Here is an 18,856-nt window from a genome sequence, read left to right as displayed (position 1 = left end):
GAAACCAAAAGTTCAACAAATCCCATATAATCTTAGCAACCAATACAAGAAGAAATAAATAAGTAGAAATTAGTACCGCAGGCAAACAGCATCCCCAATGGGGCCATGTCCAAAAAAAACTTAGGCCACTGAAATTGACCGGTCCATGCTTACTAATTTATATAAATGCACTGACTACTTCCATTTCAATGAGCAGCAGTTTAAAAATGTGGTGACCTTAAAGGGTTCTTTCAATTTTTCTCTAGGTCTTCCTTGTTTTCAATTTTTTTCTAGGTCTTCCTAGGTAATTAAAAGATGTTGAAGCAAAAGAAATAGAAGCACTACCAGAATTCTGTTTCAACCAGGGAATGCCAATTGTTGCCAAGGTTGGTGTATATGGGAGCACAGTGGCCTGAACCTTATTCATATGCCTCAGGTACAAACCATTAAAGAAGAATCTTAGCCTTCCAGTTTTGAAGTCGTACGAACATAACCTACCTCGTATAGACAAATACACAACTTCATCATGGAAATTTTGAGCGTCCACTACAAAAGAATCCCCAATCGTTTCAGGAGAGTGCCGTACACGATGGATATAATGATCCCTTGATTCTTCACCAAATTGATCTATATTTACATGGTGCTTAAGAACCCAAATGGGCTTGCAAGGATCTGTTAACATCCAGACCCTAAGTTCAGGCATATCTACACACACATAATGAAGATACCCATCTGAATCCCCAAGGCAAGCCAGTCTCACTACATATCTATCCAACCACTTAGGACCTGGTACTGTAATGACTCCAGATAACTCCTCATCCACCTCAAAAGTGATAATGTTCTGATTCTTCGTCAACCAGTAAAACCTTCCATTAACATAAATATGTTTGTTCTTGTGAAGCTCATCCTTGCAATAGCACACTTCAAGGGAAGTTTTCCATTTCCCTGTCTCCGATGAGTAGATCACAAAGGAGTAGGAATTTTGGTCATGTTTTGGTCGCTGAATGCTGACCACTTTAAAGCTAGGGATCATCTTTGCTGAAGAACCAAATGGGTAGAAAGCCAATCCGAAGATGCTACCAACATGACAGTCAGTGGTTCTCAAGGTTAACCGTTCCTGGGTCATTGGGTTCCAAACAACTATGTCCAGCACCTCTACATCCCTAGTTCGACGACTTCTATAACAGATGAGTCCATCACATGAAGCCATAATGACAGAAGTCGGTTGAGGGAAACTTTCATCCATCAATTTAAATATGCCCAATTCACCATTAACACTAGCGTAAAGGAAATAATCATCTCCACGAAAATTCCCCCCATACTCCTTAAACTCTTGAACAAGGAGTCCTGAAATGCATCTTGACCTCTGATGGTGAATCCGCACAAAGGATGGATCAGATATAAGGCTCGTCCATCTCTTGGAGACACACTTGCACCTTAAAAGGTTCTTAGCTGACAAGCGACTTAAAATTTCCATTGCTAAATCTTCATTTGAAAAAATGACTTCCATTTTTCTTATGAACAAAAACCCAAGTTATAACAAGCTGCAAATGATACAAACAAGAAAGTATTACTATAAAGTATAAACCCAAGTCATAACAGATATAATCACTTCAAAAATCTGCGGTGACACCAAATTGTTACAAAATAACAGAGGTCCAAACTAATGTCCCAATTAATACAGTTTTCAAGACCTGTAAATACAGTTCACTTTTGTCCTATATTGACATTTGACTCCAATTGAAGAAGCAGAATGGAAGACATTTGGAGTGTTTAATTTATTCTCCAGATTCCATTATATGCTAAGGGTTACACATTTCACATAAGCGTGAGTTCCTTTCTCTCTAAGTCCAAACAGCCACATCAAAGAAGTAGAAACTCACCATATAGGCAGATATCCAAACTAGACCATATCCTCCTACCAGATTTTCACACTCAGTTATTCATATAGTTATAATTGATGTAGGGAAATTTGGAATTTTTGTCTATGTCTGCTAGTGGTGGATTTAGAACAGTTACAGAAAAGGGTTATGAGTTTTTTTTTTTTTTTTTTTTTTTTTTAAATAAAAACTCAAAAGTGGTTGGGTGAGTTACATGAAGGTTTTTTGCTATAAAAAAGTATGTGGTTTCAATAGGGAAAAAAAAAATTGATTTTTGATTGAAAAGAGCTAAGAAGAGCAGGGAATATTCTGCACAATTTGTGAATAGTGTGCAGTTGAAAAAGAAAAAGAACCATAATCAAATTTCTCCCAAACCTCAAAAAACTCAATATTTCATTGATAAAAAATATTAAATTCTTTAATAAAGTTGTCTTTGAAAACCAAAATTATGAAAATTCTGAGTCCTAATTTCTCAAAATATTTTTAAAATGCAAGAAGGAAAAAAAAAAAGAAAACATAGTCCTCTCTTAAAGTTGATTTCTCTCATTTTAAATTCCAAACTTCTCTCTCAACAACCAAACAGAGCAAGAAGAATCTATATAAATTCAACCAAAAAAAGAAAAAAAGAAAAAAAAAGCTATCTTTACTACCACTATGGAGTGTGTGATTCTGTATGGTTTTTGCATAGATAATATATCTGAGATTGAAATCACATGAGAGAGAAAGGTTTTACTGTTAAATTGCAGAGAGACTAAAGTGAAACTCAGATTGGCAAGAGGGTAGAAAGTAAAGTGTTTTGGATCCTTGATTGATTTTACTCAAATTGTAATCAACTTGATTAAGTAACCAATTATGTATTCAGATTAAATTTCTTAATAACCATAGTTTAAACATATCACTGAATAATGATGAAATGCAAGAAATTAAATACACAGCCCTGTGGCAAAGAAGTGAAAAACCTACAAAAGCATCTATAGGAAACACCACTACATGGATAAACTGTAACACTAAGAAGAATTTCAATATTTAGAATTGAAGTTTACAGTAGAGATACACTCATATCCCTATTCTTTCCCCTATAGAAACTTATTGATGTGACCCCACAATTTGCTCCAAGTTGCTTGGGTAGAACAAGAGTCCAATTTCTATCCAATTTCTATATGAACACAAGTCACAACTAGATGGTGGTTATGTCAACAAAAACAAAAAACGGATGGTGCTCATATAGAAAATTTCAAACTAATAAGCTAATATATTAGGTTGCAGATAATAAATGTGGAAAATGTATACACATTGCACTTGTGTAATATAAGAAGAATGCCCTACCTGAAAATCATTATAAAAAAATTAAGGACATGGTAAAATTGATATATAATTCAAAATTAAAGAATTTGTGTTTGTGTGTCTCTCATGTGCATTGGAAGTAGAGGTAATTTACACAACTTTAAAGAGCAACAACCATAGAGACACATTGTTTCCATGGTAATTTAAAGTGATAATTTTTTTAACCATGCTTCTCATCCCTATCTTTTGAAACTTTAATTAACGAGGTATTCCATGTAAGAAAAGCACATAACAAAGACCCAAAACACTACTACATGCCATCATATATATATATATATACATATATACTTAAAGCCAAAGCTGAAAGAAAATCTAAAATCTAATTATATTCTTCTTCTTTTTTTTTTTTTTTTTTTTTGAGAATAATTATATTCTAAATTGGATAGCTAATTTTGACCCACATGACCCATTTAAAATTTTTAATTTTTGTGCCAAAATGAATGATGCATTAACACTTGACATAAAAACCAAGACTATAATAATAGCACTCAAACCTCTTAAAGCTTATCTTTTTATTTTAAAAAATGTATTAAAAGAAATATGTGCCTCCTCTCTTACATCACATACATAGACAACTGATCTTCCCACCCTAATGCTCTCAGTTTCTAGCCTTTTTTAGTCCCTCAAATCCCTTTCTAAACTCAGTTACCTAGGCCTTAGCACAGCCACAGCATTAAATTCTCCAAAATATAGTTTTGTCTTAGAAAACACAAAGCTTGAAATTCAGAGGCCTAAACGTCTCAAAAGTTTTGAAAAACAAATAGGATGAAAAGGGATTCCATAAAATAGTGACAATCATAACATAGTCCTCCTCTTGTGACAGTAAATTTGATTTCAATTAAATTCCAAGTTTCTGTGTCTCAGCAACCAAACAGAGCATGAAGATTAATCAATAAAAATTCAAACAATACAAAAGAAGCTACCTTTACTACCTGTATGGTTTTTGTATCACATCAAAGAATCATTCAGAGAGAGAAAGATGAAAGTTCTGATAATAAAAATCAGATGAAACAGAGTTTTTTTTTACCTTTCTAAATAGCAGAGAGACCGATCACAGTCTATGTTTTCCCGGAGAGTGTGGAAAATAAAACATCGTCGTACGCCGACAAAACTGGTTTTTAGATTCGGCGATATGTACTTAGTGAAAATTGTTTTTTTCTTTTAAAAACTTCGATGGTTTCTAGATTCGGTGATAAGTGTTTTGTGGTGAGTTCTAACTTAACTCGAGTTAGTAATACTTTTCGGGTTTCCATGCATTCATGTAATTATTACGATATTTCTCACAAAAAAAAAAAAAAAAATGTAATTATTACGATATAGTACTTTGACTTGTGACTTGTAAAAATTTGATAAGTTAAAAATAAAAATTAAAAAAAAAAGTTAAAATATTTGTTTGATCCAAAGGCTGAGATTAAAAAGTCAATCTTCAACTTTTTTATCTCACCCTCTAGTTGAGTTTTGTTGCAATTACTACTGCATATGTGATAAAAATTACCCGTTGAACTATCTTATTTAAGTAAAAATATCATTTTGGTCCTTATATTTTGAGGTAACTGTTAATTTAATTTCTACATTGTGAAAACAATCAATTAAGTCAATGTTATTTTTAAAATTGCTGTTAATTTGGTCCCTTACTGTCAAATCATAACTTTTTTTTTGCACTTTCTTGACAACCAAATACAAAAACACAAAACAAATTTATTAATCTTCAACTAGTAGACATATATATCAACTCAACAACTACTGCAAACCTAGATTTGGACTGAAAATGACTACAAATTGAAAATAATAGGTACCAAATTAACTACAAGTTTAAAATAATATGGACCAATTTGAATGCCACAAAAATGTAAAGACCAAATTAATTGCAAGTTGAAATATTATGGACCAAATTGATTCTAACCCAAAATGGTATATTCACCAATTTTTTAACTAAAAGTCTCCTTGTAGATACTTAACATACTTCTCTTTTGGTCTAAAAATGTTTCAATCTCTTCTGCTTCAACATTTATTGATTGCCAAGGAAGACCAAGAAAAAAAACTAAAAGAACAATTAAGGTCACCACAATTTTAAAACCCAGATCAACCTAATATATGTCAAATGTGGGTCTTAGTACACACTCAATCAACATCCAATTGATCTGTGGTGTCACATCCACTATAAAAAGGATTTTCCTTGACTCTTTTTATTCTCATTAATCTTTTTAGGTTAAAAGTTGAAGAGGTATAAAGAGATTTGGTTTTGTGACAAACAAGAAAGATCTTCGTGAGTAGATCTTCTATGATAATAATTATTGAAACGTTGAATGCTAACTTTTACTGGTATAATGGTTTTGTTTTGCTTCATTTTTTTACTTTTTGTTGAAATCCAAAATATCACAAGAATCGTATTGAGGCCCAAAAATCACAAACATTGAAATCTAAACCCAATTAAGCCCTTAAAGAAAGGGCAAGGCCCAATCCGCCGACCAAGACCCACTTAAAATAAGTAAAAGGAGGCCCAAACCCATGAATGGGCAAGTTTTGGGCCTTAGAAAGAAAGGAAAAGGAAAAAGGAAGCTCAACTTAGCCTTTGTAAGGGAAACTTCTTGGGGACCCTAGAAAAGGACTGGACCAGGATACCTTGGGACTCCCAGAAACCTGGGATCCTTGGGAAATGCAAAGAGAAATTAGCTGGGATTGGAACAACTCAAGAAAGCATGCTTATGGGCACAAAAACGAAGATGGGTATGTCCCATTAGGTGCCCATGATTTATAAAAAGGCTAATGACTTAGGAATCAGCAATTCATAAATAAATAAATGAATGAATAAATAAAAAGAAGTTTGATACCTTAGGGAACGTAGGAAGGTAAACCATGAAGGAAGGTGGCTGGGATCTTTCAACTTGAGTGAGAGAGATCTGCCCATTTAAAGAAAATGACAAAAGGTGAAGTAGCCAAAAGGTGGGTTTGAAAAGTAGCATCTAGAAGCTTTGGAAAGAGAAGATTGAAAGTCAGCTCTTAGGATCTCCCAAAAGAGGAAGGTCAGTTGAGAACTTTTTGAGGGGAACCCTCAAAAGGGGAAAATAATAAGGAAATAAGGAAGGAACCATCCACCAATGTTACTGACACAACATTGGTCTTGGTACCTAAGACAGCAGATGGAGGGAATTAGTGGTACATCAAAAATCCTAGGAAGGTACTATAAAAGGGGATGAAGCCATCAACAAAACCCATTCAGCAATAGAGAATCAGAGCAAAAAAGTCCTTTGAAAAACTTCTTTAGAATTCATAAAAGCAGAAAAAAGGGAAAACAATGTAAGGGATCCTAAGATAGGCACTAAGGGATACACTTAGATTCAAAGGGATTCAAATCTCAAAAGTCTTAGAAGTCTACAAAGAGCTATCTAAGTCTGTGACTTTTGAAATTATTTGGACCTTGCGACATACTCTAGTGGAGAAAGGATCCAATGTACTACAACTAAAAAAATAATGAAATATTACTTATCATTCCGATGATCTCTGATGTTTTATTTGCCTTTTATTATTCTTTTACTGTTCCTTTCCTTACTGTACAATACATTTATATTTTGTATGCATAAATGTGTATGTGTTGTAAGAATCATATTTTGTGCACAACTTGGTTTGAAATCAGCCCAACATAGCTGCAGTGAATCAAGCCTAGCCCACCAAACCACAAGCATAAGGCCCATGATCCCTGTTTTCTACTTGGGTCTGGATATTGTATAAAAAAAATTTTAAAAAAAAAAATCCACACCTTTATATTTGATTTTTTCACCTTTGTATGGTGAAGGCCCTAAAGTCAAAATGGAATGCATGTTTTGGTATTTTTGATATAAGAGTTTTTTAATTTTTTGTTTAAAAAAAATAGAAGGAAATAGAAAAGAGAATTGCATCTCCAACTAAAACTTTTAAGTTAATTAATAAATTAATGTAAATTGAGTTTTGAAAAACCAAAAAACAAAAAATTCAACAAAACTTCGACAATATATAGAACATATAGACCTTGATATTTATCTTGGATATATTGTATGATTAATTAGCATTTGTCTAAAAAAATACTATTATTAAATAGTAAATTAAATTAAAAATTTTTCTCAAAATTAAAAATTTTTTTTTTTTGGGTTTGCTAGTTTGTTTTTTAGGGAAGAACGTGAAGTTCATGGTCTGGGAAAGAAGAAATGTTCTTACAAAAAACAAAAAAAAAAAAAAACAAAACAAAAGTAAAAAAAAAAAAATATATATATATATATATATTAATTAGATTAATGGTTTTTTTATTTTTTTTTAATTTTCTTATCCAACTTTTTTTTTATTAATTAAATCTGTTGTTAAGGGGAAAATTTTTGATGTTCCCAAATAGAATATGGGGTAGCCAAGCCGGAACTCAACAATGGGCCCTTGAAATAAAGCCCAAAGGCTATCGGTGTGGTGTAAGTCCGCCTAAGCAGGAGATGGAGGCTGCACCCTAATAAGAAGACAACAATAAAACCTAATAAACACGTTAGTATTGTTAGTTTGTTATATTATTAGTCTTTTTACGGCGTCATAGTTCAAATCAGTCCTCTAGCAGTACAGTATTATCTCCAGCGGTAGGGGTGAAATTATACTCAGAGTCCAGCAGTCAATGATTAAATAAATTTAGGAAAATGTTCACTCCTGGGGGTCCTTGTGTGTCTTGGTCAAGGGAATTTATAGTACTTTCAGCCATTATTATATCAATGTGAGGGAAAAATTCAATTGTTACAAATACATTATATCATTCATCATAATAATAATAAACAATAATCAAAGGCTCCATAGTTACAAATAAAAGAGGAAAAATAGGATGGAATGAAGGGAGAGAAAGATCCCCAACTCAATGCAGCAAGTATTAAACTAAGATTTTGGTGAGTGTATAATTATAAGGCATCAATAAGGTGAATGTGGACTATTTTGAGTGAGTGAGATGGGATTAACACTGAGATTGAAGCTTTTTGTGAGTAATGGGCCGTTTCTGTCTAGTTGGAGGACATTTTTGAGCTGTGGTTGTGTAGAGGGATGAGAAAAATATCTAAAATTAGATGAGTGTAGGCTAAAGATAATGAGTGGTGAGTTTAAGGAAAGCTAAACCATGAGCAAAGTAGTAAACAAACCAAGGGCTTCAAATTGAGTGGCTATCCTGGTTAGTTATGGGACGTTTATGGAATAGGAATGTGTAAGTAAGGTGGTGAATGTTGGTGCTATGGTGACTATAGGGTAAGAAAGGTTGTGAGTGAGCTCAAGAGAGCTTGGGGAAGCTTAAAGAAAGCTTAACAGGGGTTGAATTTCTGCAGAATGTAGTCAATGACAGAAGTTCTTAGAGAGGCTTCTTCCTTTTTCCCCAGTAGGCTGAGGTGTGTATGTTTTTATAATGGAGCTTTAGAGAAGCATTGATTGACAAGAAGCCAAAAATGCATGACTCATCAGGGGTGACGAAATCAAGGTTTAACTTTCCTAAGATTTTTGATCAGAAGTAGGAAAATCCACTTCGAGGGTTTGTCTTGCTTCTTTGGATAATGATGGGATTTTAGAACTTTTTGCATTAAGTGCCAAGATTTTCGGGGCTAAGCTTAATTATTGTATATCAAGAGTGAATCCTAATGTTGCAAACTAAGATTTGGTCCCCCAAGAAGTAAGATTTCAACACCCCAAGCTAGGTGTCAAGTTTTAGTCTACTTTAGGGGGTTCCGTTGGAGATCCCTTTATGCCTCCAAACCACATGTTCCCAAATTTTCCCCTTTAGGATTCATGGGCTTGGTATATGAATCATGTCTTGATCATTTTTAACATTTATAGCATTAATTTGTTGAAGTTTGGTTAATTTGGTCTCAGCTCCCCTTCCGTTGGAGGTGCAGTCTTGAGGAAGATCATGGAGTCTCTTCATCTTTTTGACCTCAACTGATATGACAGCCCTTGGGCACTATTCACGTCAGGTAGAGGGTGGCAAAAAATTGATGGGACATCTCTTAGTCCATTCTCAAATGTTTGGTTTCCTTGTATGAGTCTTTAGTTGCCTTTTGGTTATTTGCTTGTGTTTTTTTGCTTGGGCTTGCTCACATGGGTTGGGTTGTGTGCACATGTTGTCATGAGCTTTCATTCCTCATGGATTTTATTAGTAAATATTTTTGGGTTTTTCATAAATACTTGCAATGGGCCTTTGAGCAATTAGTTGTAATGTTTGAAACAATAGGACAAGTTTCAAAATACTTTTGTAAATACTATTTACTTTGATGAATTCCATGTTGCAATAATGTTCATGGTTTCTAATAATCGCATCATAACTTAAATGATGAGCTTGTGGGTTTGAATGTTTGCCATGAGTGTCAAAGGCATATATTATGGATGTCGCGATGCAAATGATATCCATGTATTTCATGGGTTTATAACAATAAATATATGTCATGGGTCTAATAATCATAACTCTCCATGGGCTTTTACAAGATGATTGCCATGGGTTTTGAGAATAGACAATTCATAAATTCCATGAGCTTGTAATATTGTAATAATATATTTAAAAATTTAAAGTATTGTTTATTATCAGACTTTTAAGTGAAATAATTATGATATAGTATTTTGCCGAGTATTTAATAACCTTGGGCTTTTGATAGAATAGTGTCAAGTAGTTAGTTTGGGCTTTTAATAGTGCCAACGCAAGTTGAGTTTTGGATATTGCCAATGAGAATTGGGCTTTGATATTGCTAATGAGAATTGGGTTTTAAATAGTGCCAATGTAAGTTGGGCTTTTAATGTTGCCAATGAAAATTGAGTTTTGATGTTGTCAATGAAAATTGGGTTTTAAATAGTGCCAATGTAAGTTGGGTTTTTGATATTGCCAATGAAAATTGGGTTTTGATGTTGTCAATGAGAATTGGGTTTTGGATAAATAAATTGCCATGGGTTTAAATGATGGGCTTTGATCATGGATTTGAATTCCATTAATAAAATTGTTTTGCCATGGACTTGAATCATGACCTTCTCAAATATTGCCAAGCATAAGTATTCTTGGGCTTTAAATAGAATATGATAATAAAATTTGATAAAATATGAGTTTTGGGGCTTTTTTGTGATAGTTTATATCATAACCCAATTTAGATAATGAGATATGAAACATTTGTGATTAACTTAATAATTTTTCCAAAAATTATTTGAGAAAACTCAATAACTTATTAGTGGTGTTTGAAAATAAATAGGTGGTACCCAAATAAAATTAGGTGTAAAAAAAAAAGTACCCTAACATCTGGCATGGCATTTAAAAATGCCAAATAATTTTTTAATGGCCACGTAAGTGCCATGTCAGAAAGAATGGCACTCGATCTGCTATGTAAGAGTTTTCTGTTAGTGGGTCGACGGTAGGGACCAAAATAGAATTGATTTTCTATTTTTAAGAATTAGAATAGTAGCAAAATCAAAATATGAACAAAAATAGAAATCAGCCCAAAATGTAAGGAACAAAAATATTTTTGCATTCAAAGTTTGAACCATAAGTTATGCATGATCATATATGACTTGTGGAATTTGTCTTGTTTATGATCTTTGGTTTTGTTGTGGGGGAATCCACATAACATCTAATAAAACTACTAATTGTCACGTGGAAGATATTTACAATGAGGAAATATGTTGATATTTGTGGCATTCTAGAATGAGATGTGCATGAGATGTTCCTCGAGCATAGTCAATTTATGGAAGAATATATATATATATATATATATATATATATAGATGCAAAATAATTTGGAAGAAGTAGTTGGGACAAGTCCAATATACAATGATGAAAAGAAGTTATCAATGAAGATACTAAAGAATTCTATGACAACCTGAAAGATTATTAGCAGCTTTCGAATGAAGTTGCATGAGATTTAAATAACTTGAAATGTATTTATTATTGGAAGAATTAATAACTCACCGTCCCTCTCAAACCCACCAAACACCGTCACACTACCACCCTTCTCTTCATCTCTCTCCACTTGATTAAGCACCTAGTTTCTCTTTTGATTTTCCACTTGTTTAACGACCATAGTTTCTCTTTTGATTTGTTTTGTTTTGTCTTTGGTTGATTTGATGATTTAGGCTTGGGTTTGAAACATGCAAGGGTTTCAGGCCTTTTGGCTATGGTGGATTTGGATTTGAGCAAGTGGCGTGGTTGTGCCACCAATGATGTGGGTCTGGTGACTGGCAATGGCTACTGGCCATGACCAACGACATTGATTTCGTCAGCTGCCAATGCTATGAAGGTTGGTGGTGGAGTGAGGAGGTGTCGGGTTTTTTTGGTTTTATTTTAAATAGTTGAAATAAGAAAACTCTTAATGGTAGGATTTAATTAAATGGGTGGACATATGACATACTTTCATTAGTGGAGTATAAAGCACAGCAAGAAAAATGAGACGGAAGATTTGGGCTCACTAACGTATCAAGCATGGTAAAATATGCAAATAAGATCCAAAATAACATTGAATAAGTAAGATAATTCATATTTCAATGGAGTGGGTTGACTGTCAAAAGAAAATTGTTAATATCTTTTTTCCTCTCTCTAAAACTTATTTCTCTAATTTTTTTTTTTTTTACTTTTAGATTTTAAATTAGACTATCAATTTATTTCGATAACCTTTTTTTATTGCATGTAACTATTAACTACTAAATAATAATAATAATAAATTACATAGATTTTGAATATAATAACTCTTTGATTAGTGAATATATACTTAGGACATGATCATTATTCTAATGTGTACTAAAGACAACAAATTATCTTCTTTATTTCATCTTTTTTTTTTTTTGAAAAAAAAAAAAATTCAATTGTACTGTTACAACAAATAGCAAGGGAGGATTTGAATCTTGGTTCTCCTTATAAAGGAAATCAAATAATACATTTTAACTATAAGATTTTCTGAGTATGTCAACTTGTTTGTACATGGTGATTGTGCCTCACGAATCCTCTTTTCTTGGGAAAATATTTTGCATACTTGTGAGGAAGAAAAGTTGCATATGTAATTAGTCTGGAATAAACGTTAAAACAATTGGTTATTGTAATAACACAAATGTGTGAGTGCACATACTCTACTCTATCAAGGTGTTCTCATTGCTGCCAGTAGACAGATGAAAAACAAAATCAATATCTAGCTTGTAGACAGGGAGAAATTATTTGGCTAAAACTTATTACATACGTGTGTGTGCTCGCACACAAGTGTTTTACTTTTACAACTAAAAACGTGGGTTTAATTTTAAAAGACGTGTGCAACAAATACTTAACAAAATATTTTGTAATGTAAGTGTATAACCTCAAGTGCAATAGTATGGATAATGGATAGAATGGCACCACTCGCCAACTCAGTTTGTACTTGATCTGGACCCGTGCCCATCTCTGCTATCCGTTGGCCCTGTATTGGGCCCTAAGTAGAGAGACATCTCGCCTTTTATTTAGAGAGAGAGAGAGAGAGAGATTAATATATTATTCTCACCCTGAGCCTCTTTGAGTTTTTTTTTTTTTTTTCTTCTCCTTTTTGATAAAACTCTTTGAGTTGTTATTCAGTAAAATATATATATATATATATATATATATATATATATATATACCCATATATGTGTGTGTATATATATATATATATATACCCATATATGTGTGTGCATGCGTGTGACCACTTGGGGTATGAAGCTAAAGGGTAGCTTTAGACTCGTGAGCTAGACTCGCCAATTTTACTTTTTTTTTTTTTTTTTTTTTTTAAATTACTAACTATCTAAAAAAAAATGGTTACAATAACTTTTTATTTTTTATAATAAGATGATTAGGATGAGAGGGATTTGAACCCTAGATGATTAGATTAAAAACCCTAAGAAGGAGGGGACAAATCTAGAACCAAAGGCGAGCAATTGTTGTTACTGGGGCAATTGCAGTTGTTGTATATCTGCTTTTATGTTTTTTTTGGGGGGGGGGGGGGGGGGAGGAGTAAGGAACTAAGGACCAAATGAGATTGAAATCATACAATGAAAAAGATTCAAGAGATAACGCCATTTTCTTATCCTATTTGTTTTGTTTTTTTCACCCCCCCCCCCCCATTTTTTTTCCTTTCTATTCTCCTTAAAGGTTTTTTTTTTTTTTTTGGTATATGAGTGAATAGATTTTTTTTTTCTTTTTTTTGCACTCTTTTTGTAATTTTGTGTGAGAGTGCCTTTTTTTCAGTACAATGGCCCAAGGATCCTAGGCCAAATAGTTGTAGTTTGGTGGATTGGGCTTGGTTCACCGCAGCTAAAGGGTCTGTTTAAAAACCAAGTGACGCACAGGGCATGTTTCCTACAACACACATCAACTAGCAAAACGAGAATATTTGTATTGAATAACAATGAAAACAGCAAAAGAGTGCAAATTAATAAGGAAATATACAAAATAATTGTTAGGGATCCTCAAATTAATAAGAAATACTTCATTAGTTTTTATTAATTATGGTTATTATGCGCTCACTAAGACGTGATACGAGGTTCACATAAGCTCAAAAATTACAGACTTTGATGGCTATCTAGGCCTCTAAGACTTGTAAAATTTGAACCTTTTGAATCAAAGTATGTGCTATAGTGGCTGTTTTTGAGATACTGGGAGATATTTCACTATTTTCCCTTGAATTTGACAGAGTTCTTTTAGTGGTTTCTTGTCGAGATTTTTATTGCTCGCTCAAAAATTCCTTCCTTTTTGTTGGTTGCCTTCTCCCCCTTTTATAGTGTCATTCTAGGGTTCCGGGGAACTATTGATTCTCCTATTTTGCTCCCTGGGTACCAGAGCCCGTTTTGTGCCTATCACCCAAAAGGTTGAACCTTTCCCTGTTTCTCATATTTTCTTCCTTTTGGTGCTATTTCTTTGAAAGCCCATGGCTAACTTTCCATTCCAGAGTGCGCTTGTTCCTAATTTCACGTTCCTCAAAACTTCTTACCCCTTATGATTCAACTTTTGGCGTCCTTCCTCTTTGTCATTTTTCCCAAGTGAGCGGAATCCATCTCTGCTGGTTCGAAGGTCCTTGCTGCTACTTCCTTTTTTATAGCCTCCTCATTCTGGTTCCTCGAGGTATCGTTTCCTTGCATCATGAGCGGTTACTTTAAGTTTTTTGCTTTTCTTGCTACATCTCTGGTGCCTGAGAAGGACATTTCTGCTCTTCGTTTCTTGTGTTTCTTTTGGCATTTCCTTTGAGTTGTCTTAATCCTATCTTAGCTGTGTTACACATCTCGGGGATCCCGAGCCTTTGGCAGCCTCTGGGGTTCCCGACTCAACTCTTTACACTGGTCTTTCTTCAATCTTCCGATTTTTATAGACTGGGCCTTTTTTCTTTTTCTTCCTTCCTTTCTCACAGGCTTTAAGGCTTGTCCCTTTATGGCTTTTGGGCTTCAAGCCTTTTGGGCTTACCACCTTTTCTTAGGTTCACTTTCTATGGCCCCTTGTGTTATTTCTTTGGGCCTAGGTGTTGTGATTTTTTAGACCTCAACATTTTGTAATTGTGAACTATAAAATTTCAGGTTAAAAAGTGTAATTATTTACTTTATTTTATTGCAATTGGGTTATCCATGAGTCAATGCTTAGTTTTTATAGGAAAACATGTAAATCTCCCCCCTCCCCTCCCCAAAAAAAAGAGCTTCATCGTATGCGATAATGCTAAGGCCAAAGTTTGGGCTTTTTATTCGAAACATTAAGAAGAAAATTTTTTTGGGTCAATTTAATATTTTATGATCTATTTGGATCAACCATTCAAATTGAATTGTTGATATTTGGTATGTTTTTAAATCTTAATTGCGTTCTTCGGCCCCATGTTCTCTCATAGTCTCTTGCCGATTTCCACATTAGCAAATCATTTTAAAGCCCGATTAGTACTTGGTTTTTTTTAGTGAATGCTATTGACACTTGGCTTGACAAATTTTAACCAATTACAATCTATTTAATATCATTGATTGGCTTTGGTGAAACATTTGGTTTTTGAGAATTTGCAATCAATTACAAAGCAGTTGCACTTTCGGATCAATTTTTCCACCCCTAAATTTGCAGCGACAACCCCTCACCAACTCATGAGCAAGCAGGATGTTTTTAGAGATACTCATCCCCTTGACAAGGTCAGTTAATATGATTAAAAAAAAAGAGTCAGAGTCAATTTTTTCATTCTAACAGCCATAGAGTCTATTAGCAAGAATTTTGGAAATACACTTATATTGCACATTACAACATAATATATGTCTGTAATCATCAACTCTTGACGGGTTCTGAACATTGGGGATCAAATTAATCATAGTGGAATTTTCTTCTCCAAGAAATCCATTAGATTGGAATAAGGAAGTCACTGCCAAGCACACATTTTGTTGCACAACTGACCAGAATTTTTTTTTTTTTTTAAAAAAAGAACCTGAATCCATCAGGTCCATCACTCCCAAAAGAGAATGTAGATATTTACTCCTACTCCTTTAAGAAAACAAATAACGAAATTCTACTTCAACTAGGAAAAGAAAAAAAACACAGAATACTAATTCAACTAGAAAAAGGGAAACATTGTAAAATCCAAATTCAACTAAAAAAAAAAAACCCGCAATCTCATTTTAACTAGGAAAATGAAAACAGTAAAGATGCAAAAAATTTCTTACAATTGATCTGCAACAAACATGCAAAGCAATATGCTCATGCTCTATCAATTGGTTAAAAATTAGAAGTCAATGGTCAAAATTACATGGAAACCAAAAGTTCAACAAATCCCATATAATCTTAGCAACCAATACAAGAAGAAATAAATAAGTAGAAATTAGTACCGCAGGCAAACAGCATCCCCCATGGGGCCATGTCAAGAAAAAAAAAACTTAGGCCAATGAAATTGACCGGTCCATGCTTGCTTAATTTATATAAATGCACTGACTACTTCCATTTCAATGAGCAGCAGTTTAAAAATGTGGTGATCTTAAAGGTTTCTTCCAATTTTTCTCTAGGTCTTCCTTGTTTTCAATTTTTTTCTAGGTCTTCCTTGGTAATTAAAAGATGTTGAAGCACTACCAGAATTCTGTTTCAACCAGGGAATGCCAATTGTTGCCAAGGTTGGTGTATATGGGAGCACAGTGGCCTGAACTTCAGTCATATGTCTCAGGTACAAGCCATTAAAGAAGAATCTTAGCCTTCTAGTTTTGAAATCGTACGAACATAACCTACCTCATATAGACAAATACACAACTTCATCATGGAAAGTTTGAGCGTCCACTACAAAAGAATCCCCAATCATTTCAAGAGAGTGCCGTACACGATGGATATAATGATCCCTTGATTCTTCACCAAATTGATCTATATTTAAATGGTGCTTAAGAACCCAAATGGGCTTGCAAGGATCTGTTAACATCCAGACCCTAAGTTCAGACATATCTATACACACATAATGAAGATACCCATCTGAATCCCCAAGGCAAGCCAGTCTTGCACCTCCATCCAACCACTTAGAACCTGGTACTGTAATGACTCCAGATAACTCCTCATCCACCTCAAAAGTGATAATGTTCTGATTGCTCGTCAACCAGTAAAACCTTCCATTAACATAAATATGTTTGTTCTTGTGAAGCTCATCCTTGCAATAGCACACTTCAAGGGAAGTTTTCCATTTGCCTGTCTCCGATGAGTAGATCACAAAGGAGTAGGAATTTTGGTCATGTTTTGGACGCTGAATGCTGACCACTTTAAAGCAAGGGATCATCTTTGCTGAAGAACCAAATGGGTAGAAAGCCAATCCAAAGATGCTACCAACATAACAGTCAGTGGGTCTCAAGGTTAACCGTTCCTGGGTCATTGGGTTCCAAACAACTATGTCCAGCACCTCTACATCCCTAGTTTGACGACTTCTATAACAGATGAGTCCATCACATGAAGCCATAATGACAGAAGTCGGTTGAGGGAAACTTTCATCCATCAATTTAAATATGCCCAATTCACCATTAACACTAGCGTAAAGGAAATAATCATCTCCAAAAAAATTACCCCCATACTCCTTAAACTCTTGAACAAGGAGTCCCGAAATGCATCTTGACCTCTGATGGTGAATACGCACAAAGGATGGATCAGATATAAGGCTCGTCCACCTCTTGGAGACACCCTTGCACCTTAAAAGGTTCTTAGGTGACAAACGACTTAAAATTTCCATTGCTAAATCCTCATTTGAAAAAATGACTTCCATTTTCTTATGAGCAAAAACCCAAGTTATAACAGGCTGCAAATGATACAAACAAGAAAGTATTACTATAAAGTATAAACCCAAGTCATAACAAAGATAATCATTTCAAAAATCTGCAATGACACCAAATTGTTACAAAATAACAGCGGTCCAAACTAATGTCCCAGTTAATACAGTTTTCAAGACCTGTAATTACAGTTCACTTTTATCCTATATTGACATTTGACTCCAATTGAAGAAGCAGAGTGGACGACATATGGAGTGTTTTATTTATTCTCTAGACTCCACTATATGTTAGGGGTCACATAAAACACATTTCACTTGGATAATTTATCATTGTATACAAGCATTTTCCCATAATACTTCTCTGTTTTCTACAAAGTATGGAGGATGCATAGCTTGAAGCTACGTAAAAAAGTAAAGTTGGACCCTCTAGAATTCCATAGGAAAATTAAGGCTGCTATGGCAAGTTTTGCCCGAAGAACGCAAATGATAAGTATAGTATAATAAGGGATAAGGAAGAAGGGTGTTGTCACCCGGGGCGGGATTAAGATCAATATCGATGCTGCTTGGAGGAAGGGAAAGGCACAACACAAGAAAATTGGTAGGTTCAGAACTAGATCAGAATATTAACTATATTAGAAGCGTAAGGAGTGCAAGGATGCCAGGTTTTGTTTGAACTAAAATTTTTCTGGTATTTTGGTTCCTGAGTCTCTCCCATCTTTTGTATCTGATGTTTTTTTTATCAGTAAATAAAAATTTTATTGAAGAGGAGAGAGAGGAAAAAAAACAGGTCCAAGTATACAGGTAGGGTACTACAGAACCCTAAAAACAAGAAAAGGAAAGAAAGATTAACAAAGAAAGCTTGAAAGTATATCAGATAAAGAGCCAACCAGCTGTGACTTAAGTTGATCCATCAAACATTCTTTATCCTCAAATAAACGTGAGTTCCTTTCTCTCTAAGTCCAAACAGCCACATCAAACAAGTAGAAATTACTCACCATATAGGCAGCTATCCAAACTAGACCATATCCTCCTACCAGATTTTCACACTCAGTTATTCATATAGTTATAACTGATGTAGGAAAATTTGGAATTTTTGTCTATGCCTGCCAGTGGTGGATTTAGAACAGTTACAGAAAAGGGTTATGAGGTTTTTTATAAAACTCAAAAGTGGTTGGGTGTGTTACATGAACGCTTCAATAGGAAAATAAAAAGCTTTGACTTTTGTTCAAAAGAGCTAAGAAGAGCTGGGAATCGAATTTCTGTACAATTTGTGAATAGTGTGCAGTTGAAAAAGAAAAAGAACCATAATCAAATTTCTCCCAATCCTCAAAAAACTCAATAAAGTTGTTTTGAAAACCAAAATCATGAAAATTCTGAGTCCTAACTTCTCAAAAGATTTTTAAAATGCAAGAAAAAAAAAAAAAAAACCAACGTTAACGTAGTCCTCTCTTAAAGTTGATTTCT

The 18,856-nt window shown here is 34.0% G+C and overlaps 1 protein-coding gene across 11 annotated transcripts in view; it reads right to left on the bottom strand.

Moving 5' to 3' along the window:
* The window catches only part of LOC126723728 (F-box protein At5g49610-like), a 60,728-nt gene continuing 41,872 nt past the window's right edge, over nt 1-18,856 (bottom strand). For 4 of the 11 annotated variants that reach the window (XM_050427510.1, XM_050427512.1, XM_050427513.1 and 1 more), the window contains exon 2: nt 1-1,523. In XM_050427510.1, coding sequence (XP_050283467.1) covers nt 242-1,489 — 1,248 coding nt within the window. In that variant the 5' untranslated portion in view covers nt 1,490-1,523 and the 3' untranslated portion in view covers nt 1-241. The other 7 variants (XM_050427508.1, XM_050427507.1, XM_050427509.1 and 4 more) reach the window with 6 other exon arrangements.

Source organism: Quercus robur, chromosome 4 (genome assembly GCF_932294415.1).
Source record: "Quercus robur chromosome 4, dhQueRobu3.1, whole genome shotgun sequence".
NCBI classification, from domain to species: domain Eukaryota; kingdom Viridiplantae; phylum Streptophyta; class Magnoliopsida; order Fagales; family Fagaceae; genus Quercus; species Quercus robur.
The sequence above is the reverse complement of the archived record's forward strand: the minus strand, read 5'-3'. Positions and strand labels throughout refer to the sequence as shown.